Source organism: Physella acuta, unplaced genomic scaffold, assembly GCF_028476545.2.
Source record: "Physella acuta isolate Inbredline_101_S28 unplaced genomic scaffold, ASM2847654v3 ptg000058l, whole genome shotgun sequence".
Lineage (NCBI taxonomy): Eukaryota > Metazoa > Mollusca > Gastropoda > Physidae > Physella > Physella acuta.
The window spans coordinates 260,351-279,255 of NW_026731578.1; the positions used below are offsets into that span (position 1 = coordinate 260,351).

At 40.3% G+C, this 18,905-nt stretch overlaps 1 protein-coding gene across 1 annotated transcript; it reads left to right on the forward strand.

The window, feature by feature from the left end:
- Positions 1 to 11,343: 11,343 nt before the first annotated feature.
- Positions 11,344 to 18,621, forward strand: LOC131948292 (uncharacterized). The gene is made up of 4 exons (XM_059309848.1): positions 11,344 to 11,427; positions 12,038 to 12,130; positions 17,004 to 17,207; positions 18,289 to 18,621. Exons 2-4 carry the CDS (start codon positions 12,117 to 12,119, stop codon positions 18,410 to 18,412), a joined length of 342 nt encoding a protein of 113 aa, XP_059165831.1. The 5' UTR covers positions 11,344 to 11,427; positions 12,038 to 12,116; the 3' UTR covers positions 18,413 to 18,621.
- Positions 18,622 to 18,905: the final 284 nt, after the last annotated feature.

Genomic DNA, 18,905 nt, shown 5'->3' on the forward strand with positions numbered 1-18,905 from the left:
CCAGGGTGGCACTGGTCACGGATGACTGACCCAGCTGGGGACAACATGGGGGGGGGTCAAGCAGGTGGGTGGGGGTGTGGGCCAGGTGCTCACGTCGGTCAAGCACATCCAGGGTGGCACTGGTCACGGATGACTGGCCAAGCTGGGGACAACATGGGGGGGTCAAGCAGGTGGGTGGGGGTGTGGGCCAGGTGCTCACGTCGGTCCAGCACATCCAGGGTGGCACTGGTCACGGATGACTGACCCAGCTGGGGACAACATGGGGGGGGGTCAAGCAGGTGGGTGGGGGTGTGGGCCAGGTGCTCACGTCGGTCAAGCACATCCAGGGTGGCACTGGTCACAGATGACTGGCCCAGCTGGGGACAGTGTGGTACTCGTCACCAGTCGTAAGGGGGGGGGGGGGGGGTCAAGCAGGTGGGTGGGGCTGCGGGCCAGGTGCTCACGTCGGTCCAGCACATCCAGGGTGGCACTGGTCACGGATGACTGGCCAAGCTGGGGACAATGTGGCACTCGTCACCAGTCGTAGGGGGGGGTCAAGCAGGTGGGTGGGGGTGTAAGGTACATTACAGGTAGGTGGTGGTGTAATTTGTATTATAGGTGGGTAGAGGTGTAACTTACATTACAGGTGGGTGGAGGTGTAAGGTTCATTACAGGTAGGTGGAGGTGTAACGCAGGTGGGTGGAGGTGTAAGGTACATTACAGGTGGGTGGCGGTGTAAATTACATTACAGGTGGGTGGAGGTGTAACTTACAGGTGGGTAGAGGTGTAACTTGTATTACAGGTGGGTGGAGGTGTAACTCACCTGACAGGTGGTTGTAGGTGTAACTCACCTGACAGGTGTAACTCATCTGACAGGTGGCTGTAACTCACCTGACATAAGGCTGTAGGTGTAACTCACCTGACAGGTGGCTGTAGATGTAACTCACCTGACAGGTGTAACTCACCTGACAGGTGGCTGTAGGTGTAACTCACCTGACAGGTGTAACTCACCTGACAGGTGGCTGTAGATGTAACTCACCTGACAGGTGTAACTCACCTGACAGGTGGCTGTAGATGTAACTCACCTGACAGGTGTAACTCACCTGACAGGTGGCTGTAGGTGTAACTCACCTGACAGGTGTAACTCACCTGACAGGTGGCTGTAGATGTAACTCACCTGACAGGTGTAACTCACCTGACAGGTGGCTGTAGGTGTAACTCACCTGACATGAGGCTGTAGGTGTAACTCACCTGACAGGTGGCTGTAGGTGTAACTCACCTGACAGGTGGCTGTAGATGTAACTCACCTAACGGGTGGCTGTAACTCACCTGACAGGTGGCTGTAGGTGTAACTCACCTGACAGGTGGCTGTAACTCACCTGACACGTGGCTGTAGGTGTAACTCACCTGACAGGTGGCTGTAACTCACCTGACAGGTGGCTGTAACTCACCTGACAGGTGGCTGTAGGTGTAACTCACCTGACAGGTGTAACTCATCTGACAGGTGGCTGTAACTCACCTGACATAAGGCTGTAGGTGTAACTCACCTGACAGGTGGCTGTAGGTGTAACTCACCTGACAGGTGTAACTCACCTGACAGGTGGCTGTAGGTGTAACTCACCTGACAGGTGGCTGTAACTCACCTGACAGGTGGCTGTAACTCACCTGACAGGTGGCTGTAGGTGTAACTCACCTGACAGGTGGCTGTAGGTGTAACTCACCTGACAGGTGGCTGTAACTCACCTGACAGGTGGCTGTAACTCACCTGACAGGTGGCTGTAACTCACCTGACAGGTGGCTGTAGGTGTAACTCACCTGACAGGTGGCTGTAACTCACCTGACAGGTGGCTGTAACTCACCTGACAGGTGGCTGTAACTCACCTGACAGGTGGCTGTAACTCACCTGACAGGTGGCTGTAACTCACCTGACAGGTGGCTGTAGGTGTAACTCACCTGACAGATGTAACTCACCCCGCGACATGACAAGGCGCCCAGGTGGCTGTAGATGTGAGACTTGGTGTTGAGACTCTTGTTCAGGCAGCCAGAACGGAAACTTGAGCGCCAGTGTGGAGCCGACCTGGTCGAGTTCTCGAAACACGGCTGTTGGGGATTCATCCTAGCTGCTGTCTGCTGTCTGCTGTCCGACAGCACGGAGAGATCAGAATTAGAGACAGGTAATGTGTGCTGTTTCATACATTTAAATACTGCAGTTTTTCTTAAAATTAAAGAAGGCGTTAAAGCCACTTACTGTAAAGATGTATAAAGCCTACCAACTGTAAACATATAAATCCACTTACTGTAAAGAGGATAGATCTACCACCGCTAGTTTTATAGCATATTTCCTGGTGTTTGTCTAGCTGACATTTGAGCTTGGTGCGACCACAATTGCTGCGCCAAAAAGTGCCAAAGGGTGCGCATGCAATATTTGACTCCAATCGACAAACTCATGGATGTTTGTTTAAATAAAGTTTTAACTAAGTTAATACATCAACAATGAAAAACATCCTTTAGAACATTACAACGCAAATCTTTTAATTCTAAGTCAACAATCTCGTCTTAAAACAGAACAAACTGCTTTGGATACAAATGTACTGAGTATGTTAATTTAATAAAACAAACACCGATTTTCTCCCCCCAGAAGGGCACACGTCTTTTATTTGATTGTAGGAAAAAAAGTCACAGGGGAAAATAAACCGGGAGTGATCTCCCCTAAACTTTCTCGAATATTCCTATATAACTTGAAATATAGACATGATTTTTAATTATTACTTTTTAAAATAGAATAGAATCTCATAGAAAAAAAGAATTGCACACCAAGCGAACGCCAAAACAAAATGTGCATAATAGTGCGCAATATTATTAGTACTTTATAAATTTACATGCGTTTTTTGAGAAATCGAAAATAGCGTAAATTAGTACTTCCGGTCAACGGAAATTACTCAAAATTTGACAAAAGGTAGAGAATTAGATTTTTTACTTACATGTGAAATTTCATTTATCTATCTGAAATAGTACTCAAGTTATAGGCTTTTGAAAAATTCAAAGTAGAAAAAGTACCACTTCCGGTTATCGGAGATCGCTCAAAAGTTGATCAGTATCTACGATTTTGATAAAATACTTATGTATGAAATATCATCAACCTAGCTGTAACGGTACTCAAGTTATTTTATACGGAGTGGTCTAGCGGTAGAGAGCCCGGACTGCTAACCCGTTAGTCTCGAGTTCGAATCCGATTTCAAGTCAGTAGACCGTCCCTGAGTTCACCCAACTCTGATGGGTACCTAACTCCTGTTAGGGAAAGTAAAGGCGGCTGGGCATAGTGCTGACCACACTATCTCTTCCTATGCCGAGGTCACAGAAACAAGTGAACTCTACTTCACTTGCCCCATAGACCGTCAGGTTTGAAAGGGAAACTTTTCACTTGGTGTGCAATTCTTTTTTTTTTCCGAGATTCTATTCTATTATAAAAGGTTTAAGTAATTAAAAATGGAGAAGAATATTGTCTATGTCCTGAGATGCCATCCCTCGTAATTTTATATTAGAATATTCGAGAAAGTTTAGGGGAGATCACTCCCGGTTTATTTCCGTTCACATGGGGGAGGGGGGGAGGCTACATACTATAATACCAGGGGTGGGGGTGACTGTGTGGGTGACCACCGAAGCACCGTCAGACGGAAATATTAGCACGAGCTTAATGCTAATCCGTGTTTCGTGTCTATGAAAACTGTCCCTGGTCGGTTAGAAGCAGAGTTTCTTTCAGACACTTGTCTCTCTGTCCCTGGTCGGTTAGAAGCAGAGTTTCTTTCAGACACTTGTCTGTCCCTGGTCGGTTAGAAGCAGAGTTTCTTTCAGACACTTGTCTGTCTGTCCCTGGTCGGTTAGAAGCAGAGTTTCTTTCAGACACTCGAAGGGGGTGGGGTGGAAGAAAAGGGTTGGGGGCACTTGTAAACTTTCGGCAAGTAAGAACTGACACTGATTTAAGTATGTATTTCTATTTAAATTTTTTTTCTACTTCGTGCGGGATGGGGAACTGGGGCGGGGAACTACCGTTCTTCAGAAAGAGTCCCGAAAGAAACACAACATTGAATAGAAGAATGTTTTGAAACAATCTGGACAAAAATATGACATTCATATTATTGAAAAGGTTCACCATTAAACGACTATCTTCATTGGTTCACCATTAAACGACTATCTTCATTGTGACAGTCATAAATTATGCATGTATAAAATTATACAGAAAGTTTTAAAAAAGAATTTTGACCTTCATCAGCGATCACAACAAAGTTAAACTCCTGCGTGGCTAATAAAAGATCATATTTCTGGTTGGTTCCAGTTTTTTCAGTGGATCTTTTCAAACATTCAAACACAGCAAATTTTGAAAAGAAAAGACAAAAGAACGTTGACGTCATAGTCTACGTCACACATACCTAATCACACAACCTACGTCACACATACCTAATCACACAGTCTACGTCACACATACCTAATCACACAGCCTACGTCACACATACCTAATCACACAGCCTACGTCACACATAACTAATCACACAGCTTACGTCACACATACCTAATCACACAGCCTACGTCACACATAACTAATCACACAGCCTACGTCACACATAACTAATCACACAGCCTACGTCACACATACCTAATCACACAGCCTACGTCACACATACCTAATCACACAGCCTACGTCACACATACCTAATCACACAGCCTACGTCACACATACCTAATCACACAGCCTACGTAACACATACCTAATCACACAGCCTACGTCACACATAACTAATCACACAGCCTACGTCACACATACCTAATCACACAGCCTACGTCACACATACCTAATCACACAGCCTACGTCACACATACCTAATCACACAGCCTACGTCACACATAACTAATCACACAGCCTACGTCACACATACCTAATCACACAGCCTACGTCACACATACCTAATCACACAGCCTACGTCACACATACCTAATCACACAGCCTACGTCACACATACCTAATCACACAGCCTACGTCACACATACCTAATCACACAGCCTACGTAACACATACCTAATCACACAGCCTACGTCACACATAACTAATCACACAGCCTACGTCACACATACCTAATCACACAGCCTACGTCACACATACCTAATCACACAGCCTACGTCACACATACCTAATCACACAGCCTACGTCACACATAACTAATCACACAGCCTACGTCACACATACCTAATCACACAGCCTACGTCACACATACCTAATCACACAGCTTACGTCACACATACCTAATCACACAGCCTACGTCACACATAACATAACACGGGTTGATTTTGGGAGGAGGGGGGGGGGTCATTTTTTTGTGACTTTCTGTTACAAGCCAAAGTTGGAGGTGTTGGGGTAAAAAAAATGTAACGTATATTTGCGATTTAAAAATCTAGCTTAGTGACAACTGTATAATACAATAGAGCAATATTTGTCTTTACAAATCCTAGTTAATGCAGACAATATTTTTATTTAAAAACCTAATTAATGTAGGCATATTTGTCTTTAAAAACCTAGTTAATGTGGACATATTTTTATTTAAAAACCTAGTTAATGCAAACATATGTGTCTTTAATAACCTAGTTAATGTGGACATATTTTTATTTAAAAACCTAGTTCATGCAGACATATTTGTCTTTAAGAACCTACTTAATGTAGACTTATTTGTCTACAAAAACCCAGCTAATGTAGACATATTTTTATTTAAAAACCTAGTAAACGCCGACACATTTATCTGGCTATTGCCTAGGTAGTCATCATTCAATGGAACAAACTAAAAATTGATCGCCATTAAAAAGTCCGAGGAAGAAGACTGGTTGATGAATTAATTAGCAGGTATTGTTTCTGGTAAGTAAATGTGGCTACAGTTTCCTTGGACAGTGAGAGTAGAGTATCCTGGGAGGTGGTGAAGATGGGGAGAGGGATATCTGAGAGTGGGCTTAAAGTGGATGGGGGAGGGGGGGGGGGTGGAGGGTGTCTGTGGGGGTGGGGGTGTGACTTGCCATAAGATAAAACTGGGTTGAATGATCTCGTCCGTCTTCCCGGATACAACTTTAATACGGCCGTCTTTATTGAGGGAGAAAGACCAGATTACAGTGAACATATTTTGTTACTGAAAAAATAATTGTGCAAATACTTCAATGATACAGACACAATTATTGTTAACTAGTTCCGTATTACTGAGATGATTATTGTGCAAATACTTCTGTCTGCGATGTTTGAAACAAAGTTAACCACAGCAGACGAGGAGACCCAAACGACAGACCGAGCCAGATAAAACCCACCCTCTACCAGCAGAAGATAAGAACCAGTTCCCGCCATACACCAGGAACAAAAATGATGTTCCCATCCAGGAATAATAAAACCTGGACTTTATTGTGTCTTCTGCCTAGTTTATGACCTTTTATTCCTTCCTTATAAATGGGAAAAAAATCTAATCCTTAAGACAGAGATAACATGTCTGTATTTTATCCCCCCTCCCACCTGTGGAGTTTTATCTCAGCATGTTGTCTGCATCAAACATCCACCCTCCACGTATTGACATCAATAATTTAAACGATTTAGCCTCATAGATAGATGTATATGTAGGTAAGTGTTAAGCAAACTTCATTGCCTTGATTACATAGCTCACCATGTCATAGACGCCATTTACGTGGATTATTTCCCCTGCCGGCCAAACCATTCAACCTGCCAATCAGAGCTGGTCTTACTTCCCTTGATTCATGGAATAATTTCAACCAGCCAATCGACATTGTCCTTACATTTCAATATGCACAGTTACCTCCACTCAAACTTCACCAACTAGCAGAAGAAAACAATTGGCTAAAGGTAAAATGTAGCGATCTGTTGGAGTGTGGGGGCTTTTTCATTGGATTAAATTACTAGCAGAATACCGGTGCTTCGCTACGGTTTAGACAATATAAAAAATGCGGTTTTTTTTGTCAGCAGAAAAGAACAAACAAAACCAAGCAAAACAGAACAGAACAATGGTGATTTTACAGAAGACAACAATAAAATGAGAGCAGAACAAAACATAACAAAATGGAACAAAAATAGAATAGCTGTTTGTCTATAGCTGGGGAACTTAATGGTATAGAACAGGGGTCTCCAAACTTTTCAACCCGAGGGCCGCATTAACTATCAAATATCTGTTCAGGGGCCAGAGTTTCTTTAAGGCATCTCTTCAGGGTCGTGGCGCCCCCCCCCCCCTTCCGAAGAACGTCTACCGCCCTCCCCCCCCCCCCCCAAATACGAAATATAATTTATATAGAAATATATACACATTTCAAGTGTCCACCCCCCCCCCCCTCCCCGCACCCGAGGTCCACGTTTGCTCTCAAATTGTTCTTCACGTATTTCATTCCTGAAAATGTTTGCTCACACAGGTATTTTGTTCGAAAATTTGAAAGGTACTTTGATGCAAAAGTTTTAATGTTAGGAAAGTCTTCCTTGTGCAAAAACGTATGAAAACCCATCTGCCCTTCTTTGAACATGTCTCCAAGGAAGTCATTTTCTTGCAATTCAATTACCTCCAGCTGCAGTTCATCTTTGCAACTGGGCACATTTGCTTCAAATGGGCTTTGAAACAGTCTCACTTTTTCTGCCCATGAATCCAAGTCAGAAAACCGCTACTGAAACTGCAGCTGGAGGTCTTTAATGATCTCGTATGTAAATGACGTGGGGAACTAAGTGGTTGTTTCAACCGTAAAGACCTTGCACTGCTGAAAGTGTATCAAGTTGTTAGCCTGTAAGGGGTCGGCGTGGTCGAGTCGGTAAAGCTCATGGTTGCTAAACCGAAAAGTCTCGAGTTCGAACATGACAAGTTTGTATCTAGAGGCCTTTATGTGGGTGTATAGATCAGAAACTAGATTTCACTCTGTTGCCGTTTTAGGTTCAGAAAATTTAAATGACTAGTTATGTCTGCAGCAGAGGCCAATTTCTATACCCACTCTTCATCAGACAAAAATGGCTGTGATTTGCCTTTACAATCAGGAAGTCACCGATTTCTTTTCTTAGATACTCTGCTCAGAATTTTGTGTTTGTCTCTGAACTATCTACGGTTAGATATCCTCTCTGGTAACAGTGTCATACATTTTTTTTAGGGAAGCCAGCTCTTGTGTTATGTTCAGGTCTTCACCCACACCTCTAATGAACACACGAAGTTGAGAGGTGGAACAGCTACCCAGCGACTCATCCATTGCAATTGAAAAATGGCTGAACTCCTTGAATTTTTCGCTATTAGAGTCACTATGTTTTCACCAATGTCTGCAACAAGGCGAGTAATTGTATTTGCACACAAAGCTACATTTCAAATAGTTTTGAATTTTCTGTCCAAAGCTCCTCAGCCACCTCCAACAAACATTTATTCAGTTGACAAAAAGGTCGTCGCGGGCCTGATAAAATGACCTCGCGGGCCGCATACGGCCCGCGGGCCGTAGTTTGGAGACCCCTGGTATAGAATATATATATATATATATATATATATATATATATATATATATATATATATATATATATATATATATATATATATGACTTTTACTAAGAACACACCATTTTGTACGGAGAAATATCTTACTACGAGGTTATTAAAAAACTGGAGTAGAACTTGCTTTACAAAAAGAAATATTTAAAAAAATTGATGTCAAAGTTTTCACGACAATTAATTGTTTTTATCACACCCCCCCCCCCCCCCCCCCCCCCGTCTGGAATCGAACGACTTCACAAAAGGACCCTCCAGTTTTTGCAATCCGGTATTCCTTTTACTATTAAAAAAGAAACATCTAAAAAATTAGTATTAGAAACCCTCTTTTTAGCCAACTTAATTACTTCAAGAAGGGTGTAGCGCAGATTGTAAAATTAAAATTTAGTTGATAATTATAATTTAAAACAAACAATTTAACGTTCAACACATTACCATTAGCCCAGATTTGGCTAATGACAGACAAAATTATGAAAAGGAAAATAGCCCATTAAACATATCACAAATCATGCATAACAAATCTACAAAAACTAGATAAAGTAAATATTGTTCTACTTGTGTGACCCACCCCCTCCTCGCACAAACATACACTTATGCATACACACACATACATGTACACACACCTCCACACAAGGAGGCTGCAGTATACTTATATGCTTGATGATGAAATTAACATAAATTACTTAGCAGTTACGTCCAAGCATCGAAGGTTATGCTAACATGCAAATTTCAAATGTATGTCGTGCTGATATGTTTGAGAATACATTTTTTGTTCTGTTATAGTTGCAATGGACATTAGAAAGTTGCAATGGACATTAGAAAGTTGCAATGGACATTAGAAAGTTGCAATGGACATTAGAAAGTTGCAATGGACATTAGAAAGTTGCCATGGATATTAGAATGTTGCAATTGACATTAGAAAGTTGCAATGGACATTAGAAAGTTGCAATGGACATTAGAAAGTTGCAATGGACATTAGAAAGTTGCCATGGAATTAGAAAGTTGCAATGGACATTAGAAAGTTGCAATGGACATTAGAAAGTTGCAATGGACATTAGAAAGTTGCCATGGAATTAGAAAGTTGCAATGGACATTAGAAAGTTGCAATGGACATTAGAAAGTTGCAATGGACATTAGAAAGTTGCCATGGAATTAGAAAGTTGCAATGGACATTAGAAAGTTGCAATGGACATTAGAATGTTGCAATGGACATTAGAAAGTTGCAATGGACATTAGAAAGTTGCAATGGACATTAGAAAGTTGCAATGGACATTAGAAAGTTGCCATGGAATTAGAAAGTTGCAATGGACATTAGAAAGTTGCAATGGACATTAGAATGTTGCAATGGACATTAGAAAGTTGCAATGGACATTAGAAAGTTGCAATGGACATTAGAAAGTTGCAATGGACATGACCAGGTTGACGAGAATCCTTCCATTACATTATTGACAAGGATAAAAAAAATTATTTTTTTTAAAGAATTTGCAGTCCAGGCAACCGTAAAAAATATGAAACATCAAAACTTAAACCTGAAAATAATTCAGAAATTAAATCTTTTTAGAATCAATGTTATAAGAGTTGCACATCCAGAGAACTTGAAAATAATTGTTTGCGTTTAAAGCTATATATCTATTTGTTTTCATCAAGCCTAAGTTATAACCCGATGTTTCACTTTAGTAAGACAAACTTTGATTGGCTGTACCGGAACTCCATGATCGATTTTCTGACAGCCCCTACATATCATAGTTATTTGTTTTAAAAACTTTGCCAATAAAGTTTTTAAATAATATTATGCTCTTTTAAACCAGATTACCTAACTCTGCCATTTTTTTTTTACATTTTGTATGATAGCCTATCAAATAGCAGGATGTCTTCGTTTATGTCGCCATTACAATAAAAAAGCCAAATTGGGGTTGCCTCTATTTTTTCAAATTATGCTTCATTACCGAAAATACTAAAATGTCAAATAGATTGACTTTTTTAAAGTCCGACAAAAACCAAACAGTCAGGATTTTATATAACAATACCATTTTAAACACCGCGCATGATTTTAAAATATTTAATGAATAACACTTTTTTTCTCTGCAAATTGTGCAGTTTTCAGTTGGTGTAGCCACTACCCCCCTCTCCCCGTTAATACAATTGGATGCAGCATTTTTTTTCTTGGTAGTTAGCAAATCTTTGTCACGGTGTCACACCCCACCCCCACCTCCCTCCCTCTTGACGGGATTTGTTAATTATAAGACCATTTTACAGTAAATAGTGACTAACTAAACTAGAGCCTTTTCATTCTATAAATGTTGTGTTTTACATTAGTGTCACCCCATATATGGTGTCAAATTTTAAAAAAGCTAGAAGAAATCAAATAAAAAATAAATTTTAAAAACCCGACCAAAACAAAACAGAATTATGGCTGTTCTGCAGATGTGCACACACATTTAGCGTACCTATAACGACGCCCCCAGCACAAATATCTCCTTTTTAAATATTTTATGTAATAGACAAATGTCAGTATGAGAAAGTGCTCTACTTTTCTTTGACACGAACTCTACTTCACCTGCCTTATTGTCCATCAGGTTCGACTTCCGTTGTCGGTGCAAGCGGAAACGACTGCCGTACCTGGCGCAAAACAAAAAGTCTGGATCTTCATGGACACAGGAAGTGGATATATTCATCATTAATCTGACAATAATTAGACTTGACACATTGATGTCAAATTTCGCGTGGTCGCGAAGTGTGTGCCTGGGGAATTCGCGTGGCGTGGTATCGGTGGCAACCAATCCAGGTGTCGCTAGCAGTCGCAGCCTGTTATAAATACAGCAGACGCCACCAGAACAGGAACCAGGTCTGGCACCAAGAACTGTGTGGAGCAGCTACAAGACTGTGGTAGTTCTGTCGTCATTGGTCGATTGGGGTACGCTGTCAGCCAATCAAATCTCATCCTAATTAATTGCTAGTCATTAGTCAAGGCTTTACTAATTTTGAGTTTTCTTCCATAAACTAGTTGAAGACTTATCTAGTGTCAATAGTGTCGATATATCTGTTTGCTGGAGATTTAGCTCATCTAAGTGTCCAGACTTCTACTTTAGCTGAATACTAAGCTCATCTAAGGGTCAAGACATCGAGCTTAGCTCAGAGTTGAGCTCATCCTGTGGTCAGTAGAGCTAAAATTAGCCAGAAGCCTGTGCGTGTCCGGGGTCAAATTGCTGTCATTAGGGTCCGAGTGGGCCGCGTTGCTCCAGGTTGTTCCGGCCAGATTAGCGCGGCATCCCGCAAATTGAGCGCGGTACGCAGGAAGTGTGCGGGCGTCTGGAAGATTTCTCATCCATGTTTTTGTCGGTACAGCTGCCATAGCTGTTCTTTTCACTTTTGAGTACTGGACATGGAATTATGATCCAATTACTTTTCTAAAATGTAATTGATCGGAAACTTTCCAAGTGATTTAAATATAATCATTATTATTGCAAACTTAAACTGTGTAAAATTGGCGTCAGCCAATAATAAAATTATTCTGTGTATTTCAGCGGTTCCCTCCAAACAAACAAAAGCTGTTTTTCCCTGAAACTACCCACACCACAGGATTTGTTTAATCACGTGATCACAATGTTGTCACTCGGGTAAGTTATAAACTTCCTTTCTGTATCTTGCTTTTACTTAGTTCATAACGTCCGAATGTGGGATTGCAACCAGAGTTTCTTCCAGGCATCTCTTCGGGGGGCGAAGCCCCCCCCCCCCCCGAAAAGTTTTTACCGCCCCCCCCCCCCCGAACGAAATGAAATTTATATAATTTATATAGAAAATATATACTTTTAACAGTGTCCGCCCCCCACACCCCCCCCCCCCTCGAAGAAAGTCTACCGCCCCCACGAAAATTCCAAGTGCCCCCCCCCCCCCGGAGAAAAAAGTCTGGAAGAAACACTGATTGCAACAACTCTTGTATCCAAATTGTACCCACCTCTAATGCAGCGATTCCGTTTTAACTTTCCTGACGCATTTGTATTCGATGACATTGCAAAAATATCAATTTTTAAAAATTTAATTAGTTTAAATTTATTTTTAAATTAAATTATTAAAGGGGAGAGAACAAAATGAAATACTAACTAGCGATCGCTTGGTTGTATGGTCGTGGTGGGTGAAATGTTTATCACGGTTGGCTGATTTCTTAGCAGAGCATCGAACACCAACTAGGCAGGGGCAGATAATTCTCTTTTATAGCTGGTGGCCGGGTTTCAACGACAATATTTTAGTCGTAGCCCGTGTAGTGTCAATTAATTTATCATTAGTCATTAAAAATTAAGTATACGGACGTCTGCTTTCACGCATTTAAACGGCCATTGGCGTTAATACTGATTGTGTTTTAAAGCAAGTATTTGTAGTCGCAGAGGCGTAGCTAGGGGGGGGGGGACATTAGGGGGGGGGCCGACGTTAGGGGGGGCGCCAAATTGAAAGTTTGAGGGGGGGTGCAAATCGAAAGTTTGAGGGGGGTGCAAATGAAAAGTTCGAGGGGGGGTGCAAATCGAAAGTTTGTCCCCGGGCGCCGGGAGGGGTCGCTACGCCTCTGTGTCTTCGTAGCCCATGTAGTGTCGACTGCATAAATAATAAATTCTAATCTAACCTACAACTGACCCGCAACAGAGATTTCATGAGCGACCGATTTTATTGAAGAAACGAAACTGTTTAATTTTCCAATTTTCAAAGCATTAAAAAGCTTGTGATTACAAATGTTTTTAGTTTGTTACATTCTCTGTAGGTCAATGGGTTGGTTGTCGAATCTTGTCATTTTATTTTGTCACATTTCTAACGCTTGAATTCCTTACTCACTTTTAAAATAAGTTCATTTCTAGACGATAACGCCAGAATATTGTAGGCCTACTTTTAGTATAATTAACTATTTGATCGGGTCTAATACTAATGGTTTGGGACGTTAGGAAGTCGATTTAAGATCAATTGACTCGGAAAGAATAAGGATTTACTTATTGTTATAAAACTTAAATGTCTACCGATCTGTTTTACAATATCTAGCTCCTAGATACTAACATTTAAATGTCTACTTTATCTAGATCCTAGATACTGAAATTAATAAAAAAGAACAAAATGTATTAATAATATTCATAAAGCAAACACGGTTATTACCACTCTCGATTAATTAAGACCGATATGACCACTGTATTTAATATCACTATGAATTTCGGCGTAAGAAATTATCTTTACTGCATCAAAAAGCTTCTTACGAAGTTTTATTTTTATTTTAAGTCACTTGACGTGATTCCAAAGTGAACAATAGACGTGTATGCCATAAAAGTGTTCTATCATATGCATGTTGATGTGTTTAAATGTGATAGATATCTCATTTAATAATATCTGCATTCTCCCGTTAAGCCCGGGCCCTAACCGAGTCGTTACCTCCACCCTCCCTCTAACTGTGAAACCAAATCAATGATACGATTAAACTGACATGTGCTTATAAACCTTCGGAGGAGGGGAGGGGGGGGGGGAGGGGTGGAGAAACCGCTGGGAATTTTTCGTTGGAGGGGGAGGGGGGGGGGGTTATTGTTAAAAAATATTTTCAAATATTTTCTATGTAAAGTATATAGTATATACGGGAGGCTTAGGGAGGGTGGACGTACCAGGTCCTTATATTCGGCTGTAGAATAGATGTGGTCGGCCATCGTCCAGTGTGTCAATATGTAGACCTGTAGATTCGTGTGTCCGGCACTTTTAGCCAGAGCCATTCAGTGCTGGCACCAAAGCTCCGACCAGAGTTACCGGCCATTGATGATCACATCCATATGGATAACTTCACATCCAAAGGGACCTATTTGCATATCCATAGTGATATCTTAGCCTCAGTAGGGAGCTCTCAGTTTTCAGTTTGTTTTTCTGCCTGACGAGTGAATGAATTATAAATAAAAACCTGTCCACACCCCCCCCCCAAATTTCCTGACTGATGAATACAACTTTAAGCGCCCCCCCCCCCCCCCATCTAATACAGCCACTAAACAAATGAAAGCTTTGGATCTCTGACAGAATACAAACACACGACATAATCCTTTCACTAAACTCACAAGTCCACAAAATGTATACATCTTCACATGTATTATCCCTCCTCCTCCTCCCCCCTCCCAGCCTCCCCTATCTGATCTGTCTCAGCCCCCAAGGTAGGTGACGTCATCACCGATGACCAACTAGACCGTAGAAGTTAATACACAATCATTGGGGTCCTGGGCTAATTGTGTGATTGTAGCGCATGCGCACTAGCTCGTGGTGGTCCAGAAGTTGAAACCACGCATCGCTTTTGCTGCCGTGTGCAAAGTTGGCCGAAATATTTGTCCAAGACATTCGCCAATTATTTATTTTTTTGTACCACACACTTTTATGTGGCGAAAACTAAATTTAATCAGTGACGCCACATTAGCAGGTTGTTTTAGGTAGTACCGAAAAATTAAATTTGAAGAATTAAATTGATTTTAAGATGGCAAATTTTGTTTTTGAATTTGTTTTAATTTTATTGCAAAGTTTTAGTTATCTCAAAATAAATTTTTATTTCTCCGTCTAACGAAACCAGTTTGTGTTATTATAGGCAAGTTGTACTTTAATTTTGCAACTAGGTTTAGCCTTTGATGAATGAAGCCTAGGTTAATATAGTACACATCCGTGTAGTCTAAAGATGTGTAGCCTAAAGATGTGTGGCCTAAAGATGTGTAGCCTAAAGATGTGTAGCCTAAAGATGTGTGGCCTAAAGATGTGTAGCCTAAAGATGTGTAGCCTAAAGATGTGTAACCTACAGATGTGTAGCCTAAAGATGTGTAGCCTAAAGATGTGTAGCCTAGGTGGTCATGTTGATTCAGATGTCATGTCGATTTAAAGACAAAGTTTATACAATGGCCACGAATATCAGGACATGAGTCTCAGAAAAACATGAATATCGTTTACAACAGCCAACAAAATAAATGAATTATTCATGTAGAAAATATCGAATGATTGGAGTGAGCAAAAACTGATTCATCTGCAGAGTGTGAGTTTCTTTTGTTGGTGTCTGTTGTTGGTGTCTGTTGTTGGTGTGTCTTGTGTGCTGTTGGTGTATGCTGTTGCTGTCTGATGTTGCTGTCTGTTGTTGCTGTCTGTTGTTGGTTTCTGTAAGATGATTTTGTTGAGAAATTTGTATTTTACAATAATATGGATGATTTTCTACACAAATTCTTATTTTACAATAATATGAATGATTTTTTCAAGAGCAATTTGTATTATACATAAGTGTAGATAATGATCTAGAATTAATAATATGATCATCTGGAAAAAAAAATTCATTTCTCATGTGACATGTAAATTGTCACAAAATTGTTGAACCTCATGATCAGGCACATACAGCCTACGGACATATTTCTCGCGCTCAACTAGATGACGTGAGGTCAGCCTCGTTCTCAACTAGATGACGTTCTGATGGCTAGGCCAAACACTTAAGACGTCTGCTATTTCCTCTCCATTCCCAGTCTATTTTTAGCCGAGAAGTCCGTTTATTATTTGTTTGGATCCACATACCATTTGTATTTGTCTAATGGTGGAGTAAGTTGGGCTATAGGTCTAGTAAGTTGGGCTACAGGTCTAGTAAGTTGGGCTACACGTCTAGTAATTTGGGCTACACGTCTAGTAAGTTGGGCTACAAGTCTAGTAAGTTGGGCTACAAGTCTAGTAAGTTGGGCTACAAGTCTAGTAAGTTGGGCTACAAGTCTAGTAATTTTTGGCTACAAGTCTAGTAAGTTGGGCTACAGGTCTAGTAAGTTGGGCTACAAGTCTAAAGCTAAAGAAAATAGAATATTTCTGATTACTTGCACGAGTGGCGATTGAGGGCTGGGGTGAAGTTGGGTCTCTTCTACTTCTGTCCAAAAGAGAAAAATGAGGGGAAAAACAGTAACAGGTCTAACCACTGGCTGAGTGTTCTGGTAAACAAACCAGAGGCGTGGCTGGGGGAGGGAGGTCAGTCCAGGCGTCGGGGGGGGGGGGGGCGACAACATGGGTGGAAAAAAGGGAATCTCATTTTGAGCGGCATTACTGGATTCTCCAGTCAAAGAAAATAGACTGCTACAGATCGTTAAAAAATGATTTAACGGTTTACAATGGTTTGTGTCAAAGAAAATAAATACGTTGAGACAGAGGCGTAGCGACCCGTCCCTGCGCCCTGGGACAAACTTTCGATTTGCACCCCCCCCCCCTCCTCAAACTTTCGATTTGCACCCCCCCCCCCCTCAAACTTTCGATTTGCAATCCCCTCCTCAAACTTTTAATTTGTTTTTCCAACCCATTTTGGCGCCCCCCCCCCCCTGAGGTCGGCGCCCGGGGACATATGTTCTCCCCCCCCCCCTCGCAAAGCCTCTGCGTTGAGACATTGACCGTTAAAACACCCAAAAGCTACCCCCAACATGGTGCTCAGATAGTTTGCCCGAATGTCAATGTGTGTCGCTGTGGTTAACGTAGAATATCTTCTGTCCACAGAAACTTGTCGGTGACGAAAAGTCTTCTGCTAGCGTTAGTCATGTGCCTCTCCGTCAACAGTTTCCCTCAAATGTCTGGGGGGTTTGGTGCAGCCTACACACAAAATGATGACGTCAGCCAACGCTCCAAGCGCTATGGTTACATTTCCTGCCACTGCTGTTCCAACTCTTTCAATAGCAATTGTTGTTTCCAGTGCATGAAAAGGTGAGCTAGTGAACTTAGGTTACAGAAGTAAGCTGTATATATATATATATATATATATATATATATATATATATATATATATATATATATATATATATATACATATATATATATATATATATATATATATATATATATATATATATATATATATATATATATATGTATATGTATATATATATATATATATATATATATATATATATATATATATATATATATATGTATATGTATATGTATGTATATATATATATATATATATATATATATATATATATATATATATGTTCCCCCGCAACAAATTATGTACAGTTCACTGGTAACAGCAACCAGAAATTGGTGATGCACAACTTCACCGTCTAGTCTGACTTAGAGGGCCGGTCTCTACATCAGACTTTAAATATTTTTAAAAAAAAATCATCTCCCCAATTGCCAAAACATGTGTGGGGAAAAACATGTGTGAGGAAAAAACATGTGTGGGGAAAAAATATGTTTGTGCAAGCTTTTTAAATAATTAAATGTTTGTATTCGTTGTCATCCTTATTGTATTTAACAAAGCAAGATTAGAATGAACACTATAATTAATTCAGTTCTTTGTGGTGATGAAGATACTAAGAAACTGCATCTTATTATAATTAATTTGTTTTTCAAGAGTGATAAAATGTCAAAGTTAATTAATATTGGTTTTCAAATGTAAACAGAAATATTGCCTTAAAGTACAAATATTTTTTTTAAGTTCTATGCAATTTCTAAAAGAAATATTAAAATTCTTAAAATATTAAATATTAATTTGTTTTCCTTTCAAATATTAAAAAATTAGTGTAAGGCTACACAAAAAAAGTTTGTCATCCACATCAACAATAGTTGATAGGTGCCCCTCATGACAAAATCCCTTGAAATTGTATTCTTAAGTTTCTGTTTTAGTTTCGTTCCGTGCGAACCAAATTATCTTTATAAGTCTTTCGTCTACACATTTTCGAAGTCAATTTATAAACCATCGTATTAACAATGTTTTAAATTAATTCATGAAATTAATTTTAATTAGTTAATTAGGCCTAATGAAATTTTCAAATGTTTTCAGTCTTGGTCTAGCCAAACGATCAGCACCCAATGACGTCATGACGCCGTGGGAACAGCCCAGAGCCTCATTCGATTGGATGGACGCTGACCTTGACCCAGATTTTATGGAAGATCAGCTGCAATAGCCAACTTACACAAGCAGAAACAACAACAGAATATTTAAATAAAAGTTTGAAAATGTTGATTTTGGTCCAAATGTTACTTCATTAAAAACTATCGCCTCAAAAATTTTTAGAAGTATCATTAAAAAAAATATTGCCTAAAAATAGATTGGGGTTTTCCTACAAAATGTTTCTAAAAACAATCCAAATAAATTAATTTTTCTGACAAATTATCATTTTCTGTATTTTTTTTTTCAAATTTAAATTGTACCATAAAAATTCATAATGAAACTTTGTTTTTGTCTACTTGTCATTAAGTGACTTAATTAACATTACAAGTGTATCAAAATGTGACATTTACGACATGCAGCTGAGGTTCGAACCCACGCTCTTGACAGCACCATGCGATTGAAACCCTAAAGAGAACCAGTGGTTTTCTTCCATCTTTAATCAGAAGGTCTAAGGACGCTGCCAGCTAATGCCGTGTGTGACAGGTTCGAATCCAGTCTTCCCAGCA